Genomic DNA, 22974 nt, shown 5'->3' with positions numbered 1-22974 from the left:
ATATTTTGCACCTTGCATGATAGGTAGGTATGCTCAAATCGATCCTAGTTGAACTTTAGGTACCTACAAAGACCATAGAATGACCTTAGGGATAACCCTTTGGTCGATCGACACCGGATTTTTTCGGTGCACTCAAAAAGGACCTAGAAATGACCCTAGGACACTCAATCATGCTTACATATGATTGATCATTTGATTAGGGTGATTGAATGCTTGAAACAAGACCGAAGTGCACAAAATGTGCACACTCAGTCGACCAAACTTCCTTGTACAAAAATGCATGGTCGACCGAACCGGTTATTGGTCAACAGGCTGACCATAGCCTAGTCGACTGAACTCTTACAGTTCATTTGACCCTAGTCGACCGAACTCCTCTTAAGTCAACTTTATTGACTTCCTTGTTGACCGAGAATAAAATACACATCACAAACTTGGTCAACCGAGTTCCCACATGTGGGAACTCAACGGTCTGGTCGACCGACTGGCTCAATTCAAATTGACCTTGGTCAACTAAACCTCGCAAAAAGGGAAAATTGCCTTGGGACATACAAGCCCGGCTGACCGAACTCCCAGTTCATTTCATGCCTGATCAACTGAACCTCAAGAACTTCGGTCAACCGAACTTGCCTCGGTCGACTGGTGCTCTCGGGTTGCCCCTCATTTTTTTACCGCAGTTAATATTTTTAAACAGGGTTAGTTTATTTAAATAATTGTTAGCTTTACCGTGATCCCAAAAGGGGGGGTGAATTGGTATTTTTAAAATTTATCCCCTAGGTATTCCTCCTAAAAGCAGTATGTTCACAACCCTTTGGTCAATCTAATGCGAATAGTATAAATATATCGGAAATTAAATGAAGAAGTTTAATTAATCACAGAGGCACCAGAAAGCAGTAAATAAGGAGTGACACGCAGATATGTTATCGAGGTTCGCCCAATTGCCTACGTCCCCGCCTTGGCTAACCAGCACAAGGATTATTACAATAACTTGCTCACTTAAACGGGTGGAGCGGCACCTATACAATCAGGTCAAATTAGCATAGGGCTGACCTCAACCTTTATACCAATCCTTATCGGGCTAGATTACCGCCCCCTCAGGCAACGCCTCAAATCTCTCAGATATATGATCAAAAGGTACAATATATGGGTGCTTTCACATAAAGAAAATTTGTACCACAAATGCGCACAATATCACATACACCACAGATGATTTAATAATGTAAGCACAGTGTGGTCTAGGTAGTTTAGCTCTCAAAGATGTTTTCTATCAGTGTAGTGACTGCGTGAGAGTATCAATAATAATCTGTGTATTTCAAAATATTCAATCAAATGTGTTTACACAGAATATCAAACAAGCCTCAAGAATATCAATCAATAGAATGTCTCAATCACATGAATATGTATATGCTTGGATTGCAAGATATATGTAATCTTTGTATTTCAGCAAATGATATAGATTTGAACGGATATTACCCCAAAGATTAATATAACACACACAAATATCTTTTCACAAGAATATCAATATGAATACCACAAGATATTTGAATACGTTTGAAAATAGTTTTGCAAGCCAAAGGCAAATACAAACTTCCTAAGTTATTGCAATGAGAATGCAACACTCGGAAGTTTAACAAGTCTTCTTAGGATAGGCTTATTAGAAAAGCCTCCTAAGAATACTTAGGTTATGCTCTCATATGAAAAATCGATTCAAAGCACTTTAAACAATGAGAGCAAACCTCTAAACAATATCACTCAATGCACTTACAAATGATACAGAAGGATAGAGAAGGTAAGTTTGAGTGGATTTTGTAAGAGTATGAGAAGTAGGATTTTTTTAGCTTAAGAGAGAATTTTTTAAGTATATTTGCTAATCAATGCTTAATTCTCCCAAATGAAAGAGTATATATAGACATACAAAAAATTTTTACCGTTGGGGACCTATTAGAGATTGTTGGAAAAAGTTTAATGGCACTTAAACCATTTTAACCCTGTTTAAAAATTATTTATCCGCAGTAAAAATTATGGCAACTCGAGGGGTCTGGTCAACCAAGTCTCATATGGTTTAGTCGACCAGGGGTATTTTGAACCGAGGGCTCAGTCGACTAGGAGAGGACGATTTCCCAAATTTCTGAGGTTCGGTCGACCAGGACATTTTGAACTACCTGGTTCGATCGACCAGACTGCTGGGAATTCTCCCGAGAACCCTTTGGTCGACCAGGCAGTTGAAGTACAAAAAGGTCGGTCGACCAAATGGTCAAACTTTTGACCCCAAGGTGTTTCGGTCGACCAGGGCTTTTTGAACTACTTGGTTCGGTCGACTAGATGGTCAAACTTTTGACCCAGGGAGGTTTCGGTCGACAAGGGCCTTTTGAACTACCTGGTTCGGTCAACCAGATGGTCAAACTTTTGACCGAGGGAGGTTTCGGTCGACCAGGGCCTTTTGAACTACCTGGTTCGGTTAACCAGATGGTCAAACTTTTGACCAGGGAGGTTTCGGTCGACCAGGGCCTTTTGAACTACCTTGGTTGGCCGACCAGAAGTGCACCATGTGTGCATTTTGGTCCCGTATCAAAACAAACAAGCCCTATTCAAGTGCCTAACAAATATATGTGTAAATGTGTGTGTCCTAAGGTCACTTGGGGGCCAATTTGAAGACACCAAAAAAGTCCGGTGTCGGTCGACCGAAGGGAAAACCCTAAGGTCACACTAAGGTCATTTTGCATTATGATTTGGTTTGAGCTTACAAAATAAACCATACATGTGGTGTGTGTGCTTATTACAAGCCGAATACCCTAATATAAAAATATTACAATCAAGAGTATGAATTTGTCTTCAAGCTTTGATCTTTCACGTGCCATTAAGGATCTGCTAATATGGACCTGCACATGAACTAGATATTCATTAAATATAAGAGTATTTGTCATTATCAAAACTAGGGCGTGACCTATAAGGTCAACATTCTCCCCCTTTTTGATGGTGACAAATACGATTGGCAAAACTATAGGGTTAAGCCTAAGAAGGCTCACAAGATGCGTCCAATGTATTCCCCATTATTTTGCCTCTTTCCATCTCCCCCTTTTGGCAACAGCAAAAAGGGTCATTGGAATTAAAGTCCTAGGCAATGGGTGTTTAACACATTTATATAAGAGTAATTTTGGAAAGAATTTTTGAAAAAATTTCGGAAGAGTGCCGTTTGTAAATCGGACTTTCCAAAAGTAAACTTGTATAAATGTAACCTGTTTTGAGTGTAAATTTCCTAACAATTTATCCACAACTACTCAAATAGTTCAGTATGATCCAATACAACAAATAAACTATTTATAGTGAATTGGACAAGTTGTGCAACATAGATGATAATCAATATAATCATGCAATAGATATATGTATAACATATGCACACAATCAACAATTAACTTTTCACAAAGTCTCAAGCAAGAAGATAAGTCAACAATAGAATTATTTGCTAAGACTTGAAAAGTTCCCATGAGAGAGCTCCCCCTAAAATTATGCAAGATATGAGACATTTAAGTTTAGGAAGCTTCTCTACTATGCAATAAGCCTAACTCACGTCTAATTTGTATGAATCTATCCTCAGGTAGTGGCTTAGTGAATATATCGGCCCACTATTCATTTGTGCATACAAACTAAAGAGCCACATATCCTTTTTGCATATGATCATGAAGAAAATGATGTCTGATCTCAATGTGTTTAGTTCGTGAATGTGAGATAGGATTTTTAGAGATGTTGATTGCACTAGTATTATCACATTTAATCGGTATTGTTTCATAGTGCAATCCAAAATCCACAAGTTGTTGTTTCATATAAAGAGTTTGGGCACAACAACTTCCAGTCGCAATATATTCGGCTTCAGCGGTGGATAAGGCAACTGAGTTTTGTTTCTTGGAGAACCAAGAAACAAGAGATTGTCCTAAGTAATGACAAGTGCCGCTAGTACTTTTTCTATCAACCTTACTACCGGCAAAGTCAGCATCAATGTAACTAACAATCTCAAAGGTAGTATGTTTAGGGTACCACAAGCCTAACTCTATAGTCCCAACTAGATACCTAAGGATTCGTTTAACAACTTTTAGATGAGATTCCTTAGGAGCAGCCTGAAACCTAGCACACATACATACACTAAACATAATGTCAGGCCTACTAGCAGTGAGATATAGGAGACTTCCAATCATGCCACGATATAATTTTATGTCAACAGGGATTCCTTGCTCATCTTCATCAAGCTTAATGAAAGAGTTCATAGGTGTGCCAAGAATTTTACAATCTTCCATATTAAATTTCTTTAGCAAGTCCCTAATGTATTTAGATTGGCATATGAAAGTTTCATGATTAGTTTGCTTAATTTGTAGACCTAAGAAGAAACTTAATTCACCCATCATGCTCATTTCACATTCACTTTGCATGCATTTGGAAAACTCATTACACAACTCATCATTAGTTGCTCCAAAAATGATATCGTCCACATAAATCTGAACAAGGAGCATATCATCATTTTTGGACTTGATGAAAAGTGTAGTGTCAATCTTGCCACGGGTTATCTCATTTTCTAGTAGAAAACCACTAAGCCTCTCATACGAAGCTCTAGGAGCTTGTTTCAATCCATATAAGGCTTTAGACAATCGGTAAACATGATCGGGATATTTATGATTCTCAAAACCGGGTGGTTGTTCTACGTATACCTCTTCATTAATGTAGCCATTTAGAAAAGCACTTTTAACATCCATTTGAAATAATTTAAAATTTTTAAAAGCGGCAAAGGCAAGTAGCATACGAATGGTTTCTAATCTAGCAACAAGAGCATATGTTTCATCAAAGTCAATCCCTTCTTGTTGGTTATACCCTTGGGCAACTAGTCTAACTTTATTACTAGTTACTACCCCATTCTCATCTTTCTTATTTCTATATACCCATTTAGTTCCAATGATGGTGTGCTCATTAGGCCTAGGAACGAAGGTCCACACTTTGCTTCTTTCAAATTGATTAAGTTCTTTTTGCATGGACATTACCCAATATTCATCTTCTATGGCTTCTTTAATATTTTTAGGTTCTTCTTGGGATAAGAAAGTGGAGTGGTTTACCATATTTCTCAAGGATGATCTTGTGGCTACTCCATGGGATGGTTCGCCTATGATTTGATCTATAGGATGACTTCTAATGTATTTCCAATCTCTGGACAACTCTTGATTTCCATTTTCATTATCTTCAATTGATTTTTCATTTGCTTCTTGATTTTCACTTGCATTGTTTTCAGTGGACATTTTCTCTAAGCATTTTCTAATATCAATATCATCTTCATCATCTTTATTAGAAAATGGATTAGACTCATCAAACACAACATGAATAGACTCAATCACAGTTAAAGTTCTTTTATTGAAAACCCTATATGTTTTACTATTAAGTGCATAGCCTAGGAAGATGCCTTCATCAGATTTAGAGTCAAATTTTCCTAGATGCTCGTTATCTCTAAGCACAAAGCATTTACAACCAAACACATGAAAATAGGAAATATTAGGCTTATGGTTGTTCCACAATTCATAAGGGGTTTTATTAATTGATGGTCTAATCAACACCCTATTCATAACATAGCATGCAGTATTAATGGCCTCGCCCCAAAAATATTTAGGCAAGTTATGCTCATTCAACATAGTTCTACCCATTTCTTGTAGTGACCTATTCTTTCTTTCAGCTATACCATTTTTTTTAGGTGTCCTAAGTGCAGAAAAAGTTATGTGATATGCCGTCTAAGTCACAATATTTATCTATGCTTTCATTTTTGAATTCCATGCCTCCATCACTTCTTATATGAGTGATTTTATATCCTTTTTCATTCTGAACTCTCTTGCAAAGTTTGGTGAAATGTTCACATGATTCATTTTTATGTGCAAGAAATAACACCCATGTGAATCTAGAAAAATCATCCACAATTACAAAAGCATAAGATTTACCACCAAGACTTTGCACAGAATTAGGCCCAAATAGATCTAGGTGAAGCATCTCCAAAGGTCTAGTAGTAGATATGAATTTCTTTTTCTTAAAACTAGATTTTGCTTGCTTACCCATTTGACATGCATCACAGATTTATCCTTTAAAAAAGACATTTTAGGCAGACCTTTAACCAATTCTTTTCTAACAAGTTTAGACAATAAATCCATGCTAGCATGCCCCAAACGCCTATGCCACAACCAACTAGCTTCATTTATAGCAGAAAAACATGCTACTTGTTGTGAAGCTAAATTATCAAGAGATGTAGTATAAACATTTTCATGTCTATTAGTAGTAAAGAGCACTTTATGATCTGTTTTATTTTCAACTATGCATTTTTCATTTTCAAAAGATACTTTATATCCTATGTCACACAATTGACTTATGCTCAGTAGATTATGTTTCAGTCCATCAACCAACAGAACATTATCAATAGTGGGAGAGAAATCCTTACCAACCTTACCTACCCCGATGATACGTCCTTTGGCATTGTCACCAAAACTCACGTAGCCTCCATCCTTGGGAACAACTGAAGTCAATTTTCCCTTTTCGCCGGTCATGTGCCGTGAGCACCCACTATCTAAGTACCACCAGTCCTTGGAGGAGGATGATCTTAGGTATACCTGCAAAATAAGCTAAGTGACTGATGCTGGTCCCCAAATTTTATTGGGTCCACAGGGGTTAGTGGCAGGATCTCCCTTAACTACCCATACCTTCCTAATTCTAGCATGCTTCTTCCTAAGTGGACAATCAAATTGAATGTGACCAATCTGTTTACATTTAAAACATTTCAACTTACACTTAGGTTCTTTAGGAGGAATATGAGATTTTGACTCACGTGTAAAGTGTCCTAGGTAAAGATTAGGTCGTCTAACATTTTCAATACCATTAAAACTAATACCCTCTTTACTTGAGGAGTTTCTTTAGGCACCAAGTAATTTTTCAAAATTTTCTTTACCCTTGGTGAATTTAAAAATAATTTTGGAGCTATCCTCTAATTTCCTCTCAAGCTCAACAATAGTAGTATCCTTTTCTTTTAAAATGGAGGCATGAGAGGTTTTTGCCATATTAAACAATTTTGACCAATTTTCACATTTCTTTTTCAAATCATTATTCTTTTTGGTCTTTTTGCCTAGCAATTTTGAAACACGAATATATTCAAATTGTAATTCTCAAAATGTAGGCATGCTGTCATAATCACAATCATCAGATGAATAATAAGAAGATGATGAACTAGAAGACAATACCTCATCCTCGTGTGCCATCAAGCATAGATTAGCGACCTCCGTGTCACTATGATCTGAATCCGATTCACTGCTGCTGAATTGGTCCCATGAAGTCCCAGCCTTCATGGCTTTCTTCTTTTTCTTAGCCTCCTTTTTTAGCAGTGGACAGTCAGGTTTGATGTGTCCCACTTTGTTGCAGTTGTAGCATGTAAGAGCATTTGATTTTTCCTTTCTTTTACTGGACTCACCCTTCTCATTAGTGGAGTCTCTGTATTTTCTAAATGGCTTCCTGTTCTTCCTGAAAAATCTGCTAAACCTTTTGGTTAGCATGGCCATTTCATCATCAATGTTAGATTCACTATATTCACTAGATGTGTCATTAGATGCTTTAAGTGCAGTCACTTTCTTAGCCCTGTTATGCTCATTAAGTCTTTCATTTATGGACAGTTCATAAGTGATCAAGGAACCTATCAGTTTGTCTAAGCTCATGGCCTTTAGGTCTCTACCCTCAGCAATGGCCGTAGCCTTAGCTTCCCAAACAGGAGGTAAGCCTCTAAGGATCTTCCTGATAATCTCATATGTGGGATAGGTCTTTCCTAATGCATGCAGTGAGTTTATGATGTGTGTGAATCTAGTGTACATGCTCTGAATAGACTCACCTACATTCATCCTAAAGGCCTCATACTCACTAGTCAACATATCTATCCTACTGTCTTTCACATCTCTAGTACCCTCATATGTGACCTCTAACTTATCCCATATTTCTTTTGCAGTTGAACATGCCATAATCCTATTAAATTCATTTACATCAAGACTACAATATAAAATATTCATAGCAGTGGCATTAAGACTAACAGCTTTCATATCATCATCATCATATTCATTCTCAGTCTTAGGAACCCTAGCTGCTCCCTCAATTCTCATAGGGACATAGTTTCCCTTAGAGACAATCCTCCACACCTTCTAATCAGTATTCTGAAGCTAGATGCCCATCCTCTGTTTCTAGAAGGTGTAATCAACACCGCTGAAAATAGTAGGTCGTGTGGAAAATGGTCCCTCAGGGCAAGGGGTCACGGAGCTATAAGCCATATGTGATCTTTGTGCAAAATAACAACTAGTCTATGCTACGTGACTTTGATACCAATTGTTAGGTTTACTGTGATCCCAAAAGGGGGGGTGAATTGGTATTTTTAAAATTTATCCCCTAGGTAATCCTCCTAACAACAGTATGTTCACAACACTTCAGTCAATCTAATGCAAATAGTATAAATATATCAGAAGTTAAATGAAGCAGTTTAATTAATCACACAAGCACCAGAAAGCAGTAAATAAAGAGTGACACGCAGATATGTTATTGAGGTTCGGCCAACTACCTACGTCCCCGCCTTGGCTAACCAGCACAAGGATTATTACAATAACTTGCTCACTTAAACGGGTGGAGCGACACCTATACAACTAGGTCAAATTATCACAGGGCTGACCTCAACCTTTATACCAATCCTTATCGGGCTGGATTACCGCCCCCACAGGCCACGCCTAGAATCTCTAAGATATACAATCAAAAGGTACAATGTATGGGCGCTTTCACATAAAGAAAATTTGTACCACAAATGCGCACAATATCACATACACCATAGATGATTTAATAATGTAAGCTTAGTGTGGTCTAGGTAGTTTAACTCTCAAAGATGTTTTCTATCAGTGTAGTGACTGCGTGAGAGTATCAATAATAAACTATGTATTTCAAAATATTCAATCAAATGTGTTCACACAGAATATCAAACAAGCCTCAAGAATATCAATCAATAGAATGTCTCAATCACATGAATATGTGTATGCTTGGATTGCAAGATATATGTAATCTTTGTATTTCAACAAATGTTATAGATTTGAATGGATATTGCCATAAAGATTAATATAACACACACAAATATCTTTTCACAAGAATATCAATATGAATACCACAAGATATTTGAATACGTTTGAAAATAGTTTTGCAAGCCAAAGGCAAATACAAACTTCCTAAGTTATTACAATGAGAATGCAACACTCGGAAGTTTAACAAGTCTTCTTAGGATAGGCTTATTAGAAAAGCCTCCTAAGAATACTTAGGTTATGCTCTCGTATGAAAAATCGATTTAAAGCACTTTAAACAATGAGAGCAAACCTCTAAACAATATCACTCAATGCACTTACAAATGATACAGAAGGATAGAGAAGGTAAGTTTGAGTGGATTTTGCAAGAGTATGAGAAGTAGGATGTTTTTAGCTTGAGAGAGAATTTTTTAAGTATATTTTCTAATCAATGCTTAATTCTCCCAAATGAAAGAGTATATATAGACATACCAAAATTTTTTACCGTTGGGGACCTATTAGGGATTGTTGGAAAAGTTTAATGACAGTTAAACCATTTTAACCCTGTTTAAAAATTATTTATCCGCGATAAAAATTATGGTAACCCAAGAGGTCCGGTCGACCAGATCAGTTTCGATCGACCAAGTCTCATATGTTTCGGTCGACTAGGGGAATTTTGAACTGAGGGCTCGGTTGACCATGAGAGGGCGATTTCCCAAATTTCTGAGGTTCGGTCGACCAGGACATTTTGAACTACCTGGTTCGGTCGACCAGACCGCTGGGAATTTTCCCGAGAACCCTCTGATCAACCAGGAAGTTGAAGTATAAAAAGGGTCGGTTGACCAAATGGTCAAACTTTTGACCCCAAGGGGTTTCGGTTGACCAGGGCTTTTTGAACTACCTGGTTCGGTCGACCAAATGGTCAAACTTTTGACCCAGGGAGGTTTCGGTCGACCAGGGCCTTTTGAACTACCTGGTTCGATCGACCAGATGGTCAAACTTTTGACCTAGGAAGGTTTTGGTCGACCAGGGCCTTTTGAACTACCTTGGCTGGTCGACCGGAAGTGCACCATGTGTGCATTTTGGTCTCGTATCGAAACCAACAAGCCCTATTCAAGTGCCTAACAAATATATGTGTAAATGTGTATGTCCTAAGGTCACTTGGGGGCCAATTTGAAGACACCAAAAAAGTCCGGTGTCGGTCGACCGAAGGGAAAACCCTAAGGTCACACTAAGGTCATTTTGCATTATAATTTGGTTTTGAGCTTACAAAATAAGCCATACATGTGATGTGTGTGCTTATTACAAACTGAATACCCTAATTACTATTACAGATAAATTTCACTATAAAAATATTACAATCAAGAGTATGAATTTGTCTTCAAGCTTTGATCTTTCACGTGCCATTAATGATCTGCTAATATGGACCTGCACATGAACTAGATATTCATTAAATACAAGAGTATTTTTTCATTATCAAAACCAGGGCGTGACCTCTAAGGTCAACAATAATATTAAAATATTTATAATATTTTTGTATGTGTCCTTAATGGTCATAATCATAGGGAAGTTTATAAATACTCCCTCATTTGGAATGATTAGTAAGAAGATTATAAAGATCATTAAGGCCAAAATTCTCTCAAATTCAAAACTCATTTTATAGCCTATACTACTCCCATACACTTCAAAACTCTACATTTCTTGATCTTTCAAGGGTTTTGAGTATTTCTAACTTTAGTGTGCTTAATCTTACTAGCTAGAACTCTTACTTGTGTTATTGTTTGATTGATTTTACTTGAGATTTTAGCATTAAAGTTCTTCCAACGATTTCATTTGATAAATATTGTGTGGGAAGACTTTAAGGGTTGTGGTTCTTGCATGATCATTGTAAGACACCTAAACCTACATTTTTGTGTGCAAAATAATTTTCAAAACTTGTATTCAAACACTCTTTGTGCTTAGATCTTTAAGAATATATTGTTGAGTTTTTTTGAATCAACTTGCTTAGCATATTTGAAACCCTGATCTAATTTTGTGTTGTTCACATATTGTGTTTCAAATCTTGTTTAAATATACACTTTTGATCTGAACTGAAAATCCATACTTGATTGAGTGTTTAACATACATTAGAGCACTAAGCATATTTACATACCATTAGTGTTTGCAATATTGATTGAGTTGTATGGGTGCACATATCTACTTGTCTAGAAGCGCATTTCCATGTACACATTTTATACACATTGGTTGTATTCCACGCGCGGGCTTGAAGAGGGAGACTAGCCCTGTGGAATAGTCCCGGGCTGGCTTAGAAATGGTTAGGAAAGCTAGGTGCGCCATCCTGTTAAGGCGCATTGGTTGAGGTCAGCCCCTTGAATTGACCTAGTTTGTTTAGGTGTCGCTCCATCCATTTAAGTGAGCATTATAGTGCTAATCCTTGTGCTAGTGTGGCCAAGGTGGGGACATAGGCACTTTGGCCAAACCTCGATAACATATCGCGTGTATCATTTACTTTTTCCGCACTTTACTTTACTGCACGTGTATGTTTATTTATTGATTGTATAGACTGGCCCTAGGTTGTTCAATATTGTTTCGAAACCGATTGACCTAGGTAATAAATTTTACATACCCAATTCAGCCCTGCTCTTGGGATTGCACCAAAGCTAACAAAATTCTTATTCGTCCGCTGGATCTTACCCTCGTGGAAAGGATGCCCCTGAATCATTTGTGCTTCATCGTCTTTCTTCCTACAAGTCCACTTCTTGCTAGGATCAGTCTTATTTCCATTGTCTTTAACCAGGCTTTCCTTGATGTTGGCCTCAATCCAACCTCCTGCGGCCATGATATCCATGAAGTTGTGGGAGGGTAGATCCTAGTAGGTGCCCACGGTAGGGATCCTTTAGCGTCCCTATGAATAAAGTGATGGCGTCCCAGTCACCTATCAAGGGGTCTACCTGAATGGCTACATTTTCTACATCGATATGCGTACTCCCTAAAGAACTCCTTAGGTTTCTTCTCCATCTCAAGCAGATTCATTCTGTCTAGGGTCATCTCCATGACATGGCGATACGATGCCTTAAAAACATCAACCAAATTCCCCCTATGTATGAATTCGAGCCCTGTCCTGGTGTACGTACCGCCTGACTGCTGTGTCTATGAGACTGCCCTGAAAGCATTGCATCATCAACTTTTCATTGTTCATATAAGTGGCCATTGTCTGACAATACATACACAGGTGGGTTCGAGGGCATGTGGACACATCGAAATTCTCAAAGTCAGGCATCTTGAACTTTGGAGGGAACAACACATTGGGCACCCAAAAAAAATCTAAGGGCCTGACGACGTTGGAGACCCAAGTCCCCTCTATTGCTTTCAACTACTCTCCATGCTCATTACAACGGTGCTCACTTGCAAATTGGGTCATGCTGAACCCTGCATTCAAAGTCGCCATTAGTGGTAGACCAACTGTTGGAAATCTTGGCATAGGTTTCGTGGGAATGAAAGTGGCCATGTTTGGTGGTGGTGGGCTATCTGTAAAAATTGGCGATAGCCCAAATGTCTGTCTTTGAATTGTCGTGGACCTAGGAGCGTAGGCGAGTCCTCTTTCTTCTTCATTATCATCTATTTGTAGGGGTTTCCCTTTCACCATCATAGCCAAGATCTTGCTCAGCTTATCATTTATCTCCTTCTGCTTCTATTCCAGTCCCAAGAGTCTACTATCTACCTGTTCTTCCATGATCTAGGTTTTCCTTCTAGTATAGTAAAGGCAGGCAAAGGTGGGTTCAATGTTGGAATTATGGATTTTAATTTGGTCTAATAGGAAGTTGGAACATGATTACCTACCCATTGAAGAGGAACATGCATGCATATTTGCATGTAATGCAACCTAAACAATCATTTGGCCAAGGTTCCGGGAAAAACCTTAATGATTCCAGGAATGATCCATTTTCCCCTAGGTAGGGTACTTTAGGAGATAAAATTTGACTATTTCATAAATGAATTAGGCTTTTTCTCGAAACAATGGCCAAGTGATATGGATGTCTGACATGGATGCAAGTTGTACAACATGAAGCATTTCAAAACATATATACAACAGACACAGATTACAACATGTGGATAAGGATGTGGCTTATGTCCCAACCCCGGGGCAAGTATGTACATAAGGTTTTCCGAGGCTTTATCTTGAGCGGGGAATTTCGGATGATTATGTGTGGTTAAGCTCTAATCCCTATAGAAAAAGGTCCCCAGATTGAAACTCCATCCTCCCTTACAGAGGTCCGGACTAAGCTCGCACTGAGCGGAGTGGTTCACGGGTCCCCATTAGCCCTGCCACATGGGGACTAACACTATTACACTCCTTTCTAATCCTAGCAAGGGAAAGCTCGGGTATAGAGCTGTGAAAGTGCGTGAAATCATCTTTTATCCTAAACCTTTTACCCCACATTCATCCTTATTTTATAAAAAATATTCACAAGCAATCTCATGCTTATTCAATCAATAAAGGAAACAAAGTATTTACAATCAACAACATGCTAGCAAAGGAAACCAAGTATTCAAGGGGAACCAAATAATCACATGCTTATTCAAACACAAAAGTAAGCCAAAAATTTATAGTTAATCCTATATAAAAAATTATTCACCTATGTACAATCAAATTATCAATTTGTACAAAAATGAAAGGGAGTACTCACAAAGGATTATTAAATTTGAATTTTGGGATAATTTTTAACTAATTACTGGTTTGACTCTCAATCATCCCCAGCAGAATCGGCAAGGTGTCACGATGTCTCGGACCTGGCAAAACCACTCTAGCTCAAGTGCGGCTGCGAACTGGAAAAAATTGATGTGTGATTTTGAAAATGTGATTTTCACGGAAAACATGGTGTATGGAGTTGCTACTAACCTTTTGATGTGCGGTTAGAGCACTTGATTGCTACCCCATTAAAGGGAGAATTAGTCTACGTCACCAGAATTGGGTTCGGGAGTACAGTTATGCGAGGGGAAGGTATTAGTACCACCTATACGTCCGTTCTTACAAATGGTACCAAATTAATCAAAAATGATTTCCAAATTTTAATCATAGGCTTCATTTTTTCAATTGAGCAATCTTTCTAAGTTTTCACTATGATGGGTATAATAAGTAAGAAAATCTATTAATTACTAAAGAAACATGTCCCACCTGTTGAGAATTCCACTTGTGAACTTATCCCACATTGAAAAATTTGAGTGGATGATGGGTGCTTATATACATAGTTGAACCCAAGACCCAATAGGCTTAAGATTTTGGGTCAAATTAGTGTTCACTCGTGTGTATCAAGCCCACCCATGAGTTCCTCCAATCCTAACAAGTGGTATCAGAGCTGACGATTCGTAACTCTGGGTGAGCGACATTGTAAAAGTCGAGACGTGAAACTAATTCTCTTGACATGCTAACAGTTGGAGGACCAAGTGTGTGACCAAGACCAATAAGGATCATCTAGGCCTAAGATGGAACTAAATAGGGTCAAGACATAGGAGGTAGGATTGGTTTGAAGGCACGTGGAATGCAATCTGAGGCACGTAAGACACCAGTGGTAAGGCTCACTTAAGCAACTATTGGGGAATTGGGCTTACTCCCATAAAGGAGATGGTTTCTGCTCAAGGGGGAGCAGTTGGAACTCATAAGTGAGAGAGAGATTGTTGAAAATTTCACTCGTGAGCTTGTCCCGCATTGGAAAATTTGAGTGGATGATGGGTGCTTATATGCATGGTTGGACCCAAGACCCAATAGGCTTAAGCTTTTGGATCAAGTTAGTGTTCATTCATGTGTATCATAAGCCCACCCATGGGCTCCTCCGGTCCTAACAGCACCCTATTTTACAAAGAAGAAAATAAAGAAAAAGGAAAGAAAGAAAGGAATGAAAAGAAAAAAAAAAACAAACGAAGGAACAAGGAAAAGAGCCATGAGTGCCCAAAAATCAAATAAAAGATGGTTATAAAAGTAAAATATAGTGGCAACAAGTCTCCACAATCAATGGCAATAGATTTTGGAAATTTAAAATCAAAATTATTTTTGTCAACTAATTTATATATCTATGCAACTTTCGAAGTACAGAAATTAAAGGATAACTTGTGCAAGGTTTTTAGGCAAAAATGATTGAAAAAATAAATTTAATAAATTACATAAACCTCCTTTGCAATTTGGCCAAAAAATAAGAAGGTTTGTTGTGATTATTATAACAAGAGAATCAACTTGTGCCTTCCAAAATTACATTAAATCATAATCTCATTAAGTTTTTTTTCACCAAAAAAAAAAAAAGTGTCAAAAATAATCATAATGTCCACAAAATTAATCAATCAAACAAAGATATTAAGTAATTTAAATAATATTAATTTGAAGTTTAAAGCTTAATTACTTCCTCTCACCAACAATAAACAGGTTAAATTAATGTACATATTAGTTAGTTTGTTAATAATGGCCTTTTACCAACAGTGGCGGGCAATTCTGTTAAGGTGAAGCAACCATGGATGAATTGTTTACAGAATGGTGGGAGACTAAAATAGTTCGTAATGGTCCAATATAAGGTGATAAGAATTTACTTAAAGGTGAATGAAGTTAATTGAGCTGTAAGTTTTTTATGAATACTAAGATAATCAATTAATACTCTAATAAAATTAACTTTTTTGTGAATATTTTGGTATGTTTATCACTTCTTGTTAACTGAAAATATTATAATTACATATCTATGGAAGCACCAAAGATTTAAAGGTTATAATGAAACCAGATGGTATGTCTTTCTTTTTTCAGACATTACAAGGGGTTCTTTCATTAATATTAGGGACATATGATTTTTGGAATGTAATAAATTGAAGGTGGAATAATCATAGAAAAATAAATATTTTTAAAATATAATATTATTTGGAAACAAATGAAATATTGCGATCAATATGAAATATGTTAAAAATAAATAAAATATTACTATTCTCAAACTTTATCATATATATATATATATATAATACTTTTGGAATCTCAATTGTCGCATCTAGTCCCCAATTCTAGCTAGGCAAAGGCCTAAGATACTTCGCATTTCTCCTATTTGAGATTGTTTGAAATAGAAGGTGAATTATTTTCACCCAATAACAATTTTGGTCATTATTGGCAACCTCAACCATAATTTCTTCTTCTTTCTTTCTATTTTCTCGACATCAGTTCTTCGATAGGCTCAATTCAAAAATTCAAGATTTCAATTGCTCAGGAGGGCAGTTTGGATGCGTATATTGTTATGGATCCACACTTCATTAATGCTTTTTGGAACTCCTTTAATGGATTCAAATCAAAGAATGAGCCCAGTCATGCCAGGATCGATAGATTTAATTCTAAAGACAAATCTCCTGATCTCAACTATAAGGATTGTCCTTCTTTTCAATTGAAGCAAGACCCAGGTTATCCAGTTCTACCTTCAACGGTGGAACCAACGAAGATAGACTCTCAATATGACTCTGACTTGTCTAATTATGTTCTTAAGGACATAATGGAGATGCTTATGAGCGATGAAATAGAACAGAAGGCAAGTATGTTCGTCGACCCTTTGGCTCTCCAAGCTGTCGAGCAATCACTGTATGAAGTTCTAGGTACAAAGTATCCTCCTTCACCCAACCAACACACAATTTTCTACCCAAGTAAATTTTCTTGTATTTACAATTGCAATAATAGTAATACTATGAGCGACAGCGTATTGTTGTCCACATCAGCAATGCCTAGCATGGGTGGGAGCTTTGATGGGATGACACACTCTTTTGTAAGTATACTTTTTTCCCAAAATTCTCACCATTCGATTGGAGAGTCCATGACATTACAGTTTAGAAGTGGTGTAGAGGAAGTTAAAAAATCCTTCCCTTGTCAAAATATTTCAATCATCAATTCCAAAAACTATGAGTTGCCTCCAATGTCAATGGATGACACTCCAAAGAATGAGGTTGAGAAGAATGAAAAGGATTTTCTATTTAATTGTGTAGGGGGAAAGAAAGATATTCGTAGAAAGGAGGCTAATCATATGGAAGAAGGAAGGAGTGGCAAGCAGTTAACAATTTGTGATACGGAAGAGGATGACTTGTCAGAGACATTTGATAGCCTTTTTCTTTGTCCTGACGAGCATGAGAAGCATGTCATGCGTACTTCTAATGAAGTTTCACAAAATGGAGCAAACAAGTTATTGGAGGAGAAAGGGGAAATAAGCATATTTAATGCCAAGAATAGTCTAACAAAGAAAATGCAAAAAAAAGAAGCAGCGAACTTCCGAAAACTCCTTATTCTTTGTGCACGAGCTATTGCCATTAACGATATCGCGATTGCAAATGATCTGTTAAAGAAGATTAGGCAACATTCTTCTCCTTTTGGCTGTGTGTCTCAAAGAATTGCCCATTATTTTGCCAATGGTCTTGAAGCACGCATGATTGGAAGTGGATCTCAAATTTATGTTGCGTTGTCTTCCAAGAAGCCATCAGTTAATCTTGTTGATACGTTGAAAGCTTATGAAACCATTATGTTGGCATGTCCATTCAAGAGGATCAACTTTGATTTCGCAAGCAAAAAACATTTAAAATTTAGTTGAGGATACAAGGACACTTCATATTATAGATTTTGGTATTTTATGCAGTTTTCAATGGCCTGCATTTATTGAAGATCTGTCAACTAGATTCAGTGAGCCTCCTAAGCTTCGCATTATAGGAATAGAGTTCCCTCAGTCTGGTTTTTGGCCAAAAAAATTAGTTGAGGACACAGGGCATCGTTTGGCAAGATAATGTGAGCGATTTAATGTTCCATTTGAATATAATGCTATAGCAAAGAAATGGGAAACTATCAAAATTGAAGACATCAAAATTAGGAGACATGAGTTGATTATTGTTAATTCGCAATACCGACTTGACTATGTACCCAGTGAGTCAGTTATGGTGAATTTTCCAAGGGATACTGTTTTAAAATTAATTCGAGAGATAAATCCAGATATTTTCGTCCATGGTATAATTAATGGATCCTGCAATGATTCCTTTTTTGTTACATGCTTTCGTGAAACTCTTTTCTACTACTCATTAATTTTTGATATGTTGGATGCTAACTTGACTGGTAAATTTCCAAAGTGGTTGCAATATGAGGAACAAGTTTGGGGACAAGATATTATGAATATCATAGGATGTGAGGGTTCAGATAGAATTCTAAGGTGTATGACATACAAGCATTGGCAAATTCTAAATGTGAACATGGGATTTAGGCCGCTCCTATTGGACAAGGAAATCATAAGAACATTGAGGAATAAGGTTAAAGGTGGCTACCACAAGGATTTTACAATCAAAGAAGATGGTCATTGGATGCCACAAGGATGGAAATACAGATTTTCGTTTGCTATTTCATGTTGGGTTTCTCCCTCTGCTTTGCTGCCGACCACACCCTCCTGCAACTCACAGCCACTCCTTAGTCAGGCAACCTCCATGCACCCCTTTGCAAATACCATCTAGTCGAGCACTAGACCACCACCACGATTTCCTGCAAACTCCGCCCCCATCACGTCCAGTGGCAACACCATCCAGCCATCTTCTCTTTCTTCGCTTGCAAACACCAGCACAGCCACCCGAGTTGTCCGACCATCCTCCTCTGCAACTGCCAGTGACAACCACCCTCTGCCCCGTGCACCAACTGCAATCCAACTTCCTGCTTCGCTGAGAAGATGTATGATGATGCATGAAATGTATGGTAATGCGTGAAATCTATGGCAATGCATGAAATGTATGGTAATGCACGAAATGTAGGGTAATGCATGGTAATGCATGAAATGTAGGTAATGTATGACAATGCATGAATCTTTTCTCCCAACGCGCTAGTGATCAATAACCTCATTTTTTTCTTGGCCTTGTTTTCGAATTTCTACATGAAACTTGCCGCATTCGAATGGATCTGTAACTAATCTTGGCTCAATTTTCTTGATTCATCCGATCATGGAGGTGATTGACTTAGCTCAAATGAAAATCACAAAATCTGCCCTAGTTGAATGGATCTATAGCTGATCTTGACCCTGTTTTCATATTCCAATATGATAAGAAGGTGCTTGAGTGGGTCCCATTGAAACTTGACTCAAAAATTTCGCCAGTTGATTGTATTTTCCACTGATCTTGACCCTATTGTTAGATTCTTCTTGAATAAGCAGATCTTTAAAACCTAACATGACGTTTGCCTCAATTTGACCGCTCTTTCTTCATAGAGATCTTCTTTGGATTGCATCCTTAATGTTTTAAAATCTCTTTGAAATTTAAATAAATAAGCATGCAATTAGATAACTCAATCTCAATAGGAATATGAATGGAATGCACAAACTTGCTTGTCTTTGCTTGATTTTCTGTGCTTCTTAAATAGGAGACAAATTTTACCAGTATATTGACACTAATGTAACTTTGCTAGCTTAGAGAATCATATCAATGGGCAAAATTTTTTTCTTTTATCCTTATAACCATAACTCCTCCATTGTATCATCACCTAGAGATTCTTTCTTACTTATTTAAAGCTTATTTCAAACTCCCTGTCTTGAATTATGACTAGTGTCTTATTAAATAGTCTGATCAATATTCGAATCTCAGGGTGGACTTTAAGACGTGGGACGAAATGTAGGCTTAGGATTTAGGTTTCACCAAGAACAAGCAAACTAAGGCTTAAAAATCTCATCCCATAAAAATTTCTGTCTAATTTTGTGGTTCTGTAATAACCCAAGAATTTCTATAGGACTTGTCAACGAATACAGGGGTTTCATCGATGAGGGCTTTTTAGGATCTTGTCGACAAAGACCCATCTCGTCAACGAAAAGATACCGAGAGAGTGTTTAAAGTAGAATGAAACTCATCAATGAGGGTGCAGGCTCGTCAACAAACTTTCTACAGGACTCGTCGATGAGGTGACGTGTCTCGTCGACGAATCCAGCCCTATAAATAGTTGAAACTCAGATTTTTAATCAAATTTCAGTGCAGAAACCCTTCCCTCTCTCTCTCTCTCCTACGACCCCCTCCCCTTCTCTCTTTAATCATGGCCTTATTTCTCGCCGGATTGAAGATCTAAGGCCACCACGACGCTCCTGGCGAAGTTCTTTACAAGTCTACCAGAGTAGATTGTGGGGAAAGTTGGTTTGAAATTCATCCCAAATCCAGGGTAAGGTATTTTATTCAGATTATGCCTTCCTTGTAGTTATAAGAAATGTCGTATGTAAGAAAATACTGATGTTTTATTCTGGGAATATTGTTTTCAGGATGTTGGGCTAGGAATCTTGCGGGTATAGGGTTAGAATTTAGTAGTGGCTTTTCAGATTTAAGGTAAGGGAAATATGCTATACTAGCAATTTTTAATATGTATATAGAAGATTATGAAGGTGTATTTACAAGCATCTATATCAGATTATTTTGCATAGAATTATGAATATTATTTTTGTAGCATAATTACAGAAATTGAGCATGACACTACGTTTATTCAAATGTGTGGCATGAGTTTATTACAGTACAATACATATAGATTTTACAATATTACAAATGTGCAGATATTCAGATATTTCAGAATATTAGAAATGAATGAGAGTTACAATATTTCTCAGAAAACATGATTTCTAAACCATAACACTCAGATAGTTTATTCAGATAGATTATACAGTATTTCTCAGAAAACATGATTTCTTGCTTCCAATGGATTTGATCCGTAGCATTTGGAGGATGATCTTAGGTGGTATTGTGAGGAAGAAGAGCAGAGGAGAGGAAGAGGTGAAAGGTAAGGCTTGAGAAGAAACCCTAGGTCAGTTGGCTGACCACGTGAATGACTCAAATTTTTATAAGTAAGGTTAGGGTTTTCCGTCAGTCAGTTGGCTAGGTTTGGAGCCAGTCGGCTGACGACCCTCTGTTTCGAAGTTTAATCACTCAGTCAGTTGGCTGACTTCATCCTGTTTGTTTGAATTCTTTATTTTTATTTTTTTTAATTTTTACTTAATTTATCTATTGTGCAACAGACCTAACTCTCTCCTAATATTTATAAATCTATCTTCTGCGAGAGGTTTAGTAAATATATCCGCCCATTGATCATGTGTATTTATAAATTCGAGAATTATGTTTCCTTTTTGAACATGATCTCTTAAAAAGTGATGCCTTATATCTATATGCTTGGTTCTTGAGTGTGAGATAGGATTTTTTGATATATTAATCGCACTTGTATTATCACATTTTATAGGTATTATGTTGTAATCTAAATTGAAGTATTTTATTTGTTGTTTCATGTATAGTATTTGTGCACAACAACTTCCAGCTGCTACATATTCAGCTCCGATGGTTGATAAAGCTATGGAGTTTTGTTTCTTTAAGAACCATGACACTAATGATTGTCCTAGAAAGTGACATGTGCCACTTGTACTCTTTTTATCAACCTTACATTCAACATAATCAACATTAGAATAACTTATCATATTGAAATCAGTATATTTTGGGTGCCATAAACCTAGATCAAGTGTTCCTACTAAGTACCTAAGTATTCTTTTAACTGCTGTTAGATGTGATTCTTTAGGTGCTGATTGAAATCTTGAACACATACATACACTGAACATAATATTAGGTCTATTAGCGGTTAAATATAGTAAACTGCTAATTATTCCCTTATAGTGTTTTGTATCTATTTGCGTTCCTTTTTCATCTTTGTCAATGCTTGTTGAAGTACTCATTTGAGTTCCTATTGATTTACTTTATTCCATATCAAACTTTTTAAGCATATCTTTAATACATTTGGTTTGATTTATAGACATCCCATTTTTAGCTTGTTTAATTTGAAGTCCCAGGAAATAATTTAACTCCCACATCATTCTCATTTCAAATTCTTTTTACATACATGTGGCAAAATCTTTACATAGAACTTCATTTGTTGCCCCGAATATAATATCATCCACATATATTTGGACAATTAGCATGTCTTTGTTTTTGTTTTTAATTAATAAAGTGCTATCAACCTTTCCTCTTAAGAATTCATTTTTAAGTGGGAATTTACTTAACCTTTCATACCAAGCTCTAGGAGCTTGTTTCAAACCATACAATGCTTTTGTCAACTTAAATACATGATTTGAATTTTTTACATCTTCAAAACCTGGATGTTGTTTAACATATACTTCTTCATTTATATAACCATTTAGGAATGCACTTTTTACGTCCATTTGGTATAATTTAAAATCCTTATGGGCTGCATAGGCTAAGAGCATCCTAATTGCTTCCATTCTAGCTACAGGAGCAAAGGTTTCATCGTAATCAATTCCTTCTTCTTGAATATATCCTTGTGCTACTAGTCTAGCTTTATTTCTTATATATCCCATTTTCATCATTTTTATTTCTAAACACCCATTTAGTTCCTATGATTGATTTGTCTTTGGGTTTAGGCATAAGTTCCCACACTTGACTTCTTTCAAATTGATTTAGTTCCTCTTGCATAGCTATAATCCAAGAATCATCTTTTAAGGCTTCTTCAATATTCTTGGGTTCATCTTGAGACAAAATGGCATAATGGTTGCAAATATTTTTTAATGAGGCTCGAGTGGTTATTCCTTTTGATGTTTCATCAATAATTTGTTCTTTTGGGTGACTTTTAGCATATCTCTATTCTTTAGGTAGTTCTGGATTTTCTACAATGTTTTCATTTGAGTTTCATTATTATTTTCTTCTTTTATTTCAAGATCTTCTTCTTTTTGTGGAATATCTTCTTTGTCATCAATCTTAATTTTATTGTCATAATTGTTTGATTCATTAAATGTTATGTGTATTGATTCAATAATAGTAAGGGTTCTTCTATTATAAGCCCTATAGACTTTGCTATTTGTAGAGTAGCCTAAGAAGATACTTTCATCAGATTTTGCATCAAACTTTCCTA

The 22974-nt window shown here is 36.8% G+C and overlaps 1 protein-coding gene across 1 annotated transcript in view; it reads left to right on the top strand.

Moving 5' to 3' along the window:
* LOC131165828 (scarecrow-like protein 33) overlaps positions 1-18566 on the top strand; it is a 37142-nt gene extending 18576 nt beyond the window's left edge. Inside the window, exons 2-6 of the mRNA XM_058123970.1 lie at positions 11875-11939; positions 12310-12631; positions 16310-17598; positions 17711-17802; positions 17896-18566. Coding sequence (XP_057979953.1) covers positions 11875-11939; positions 12310-12631; positions 16310-17598; positions 17711-17802; positions 17896-18566 — 2439 coding nt within the window. The remainder of the gene's footprint in view (positions 1-11874; positions 11940-12309; positions 12632-16309; positions 17599-17710; positions 17803-17895) is intronic.
* The last annotated feature ends 4408 nt before the right edge of the window (positions 18567-22974 follow it).

Source organism: Malania oleifera, chromosome 1 (genome assembly GCF_029873635.1).
Source record: "Malania oleifera isolate guangnan ecotype guangnan chromosome 1, ASM2987363v1, whole genome shotgun sequence".
Classification (NCBI taxonomy): domain Eukaryota; kingdom Viridiplantae; phylum Streptophyta; class Magnoliopsida; order Santalales; family Ximeniaceae; genus Malania; species Malania oleifera.
This window is presented reverse-complemented; position numbering and strand designations above follow the sequence as displayed.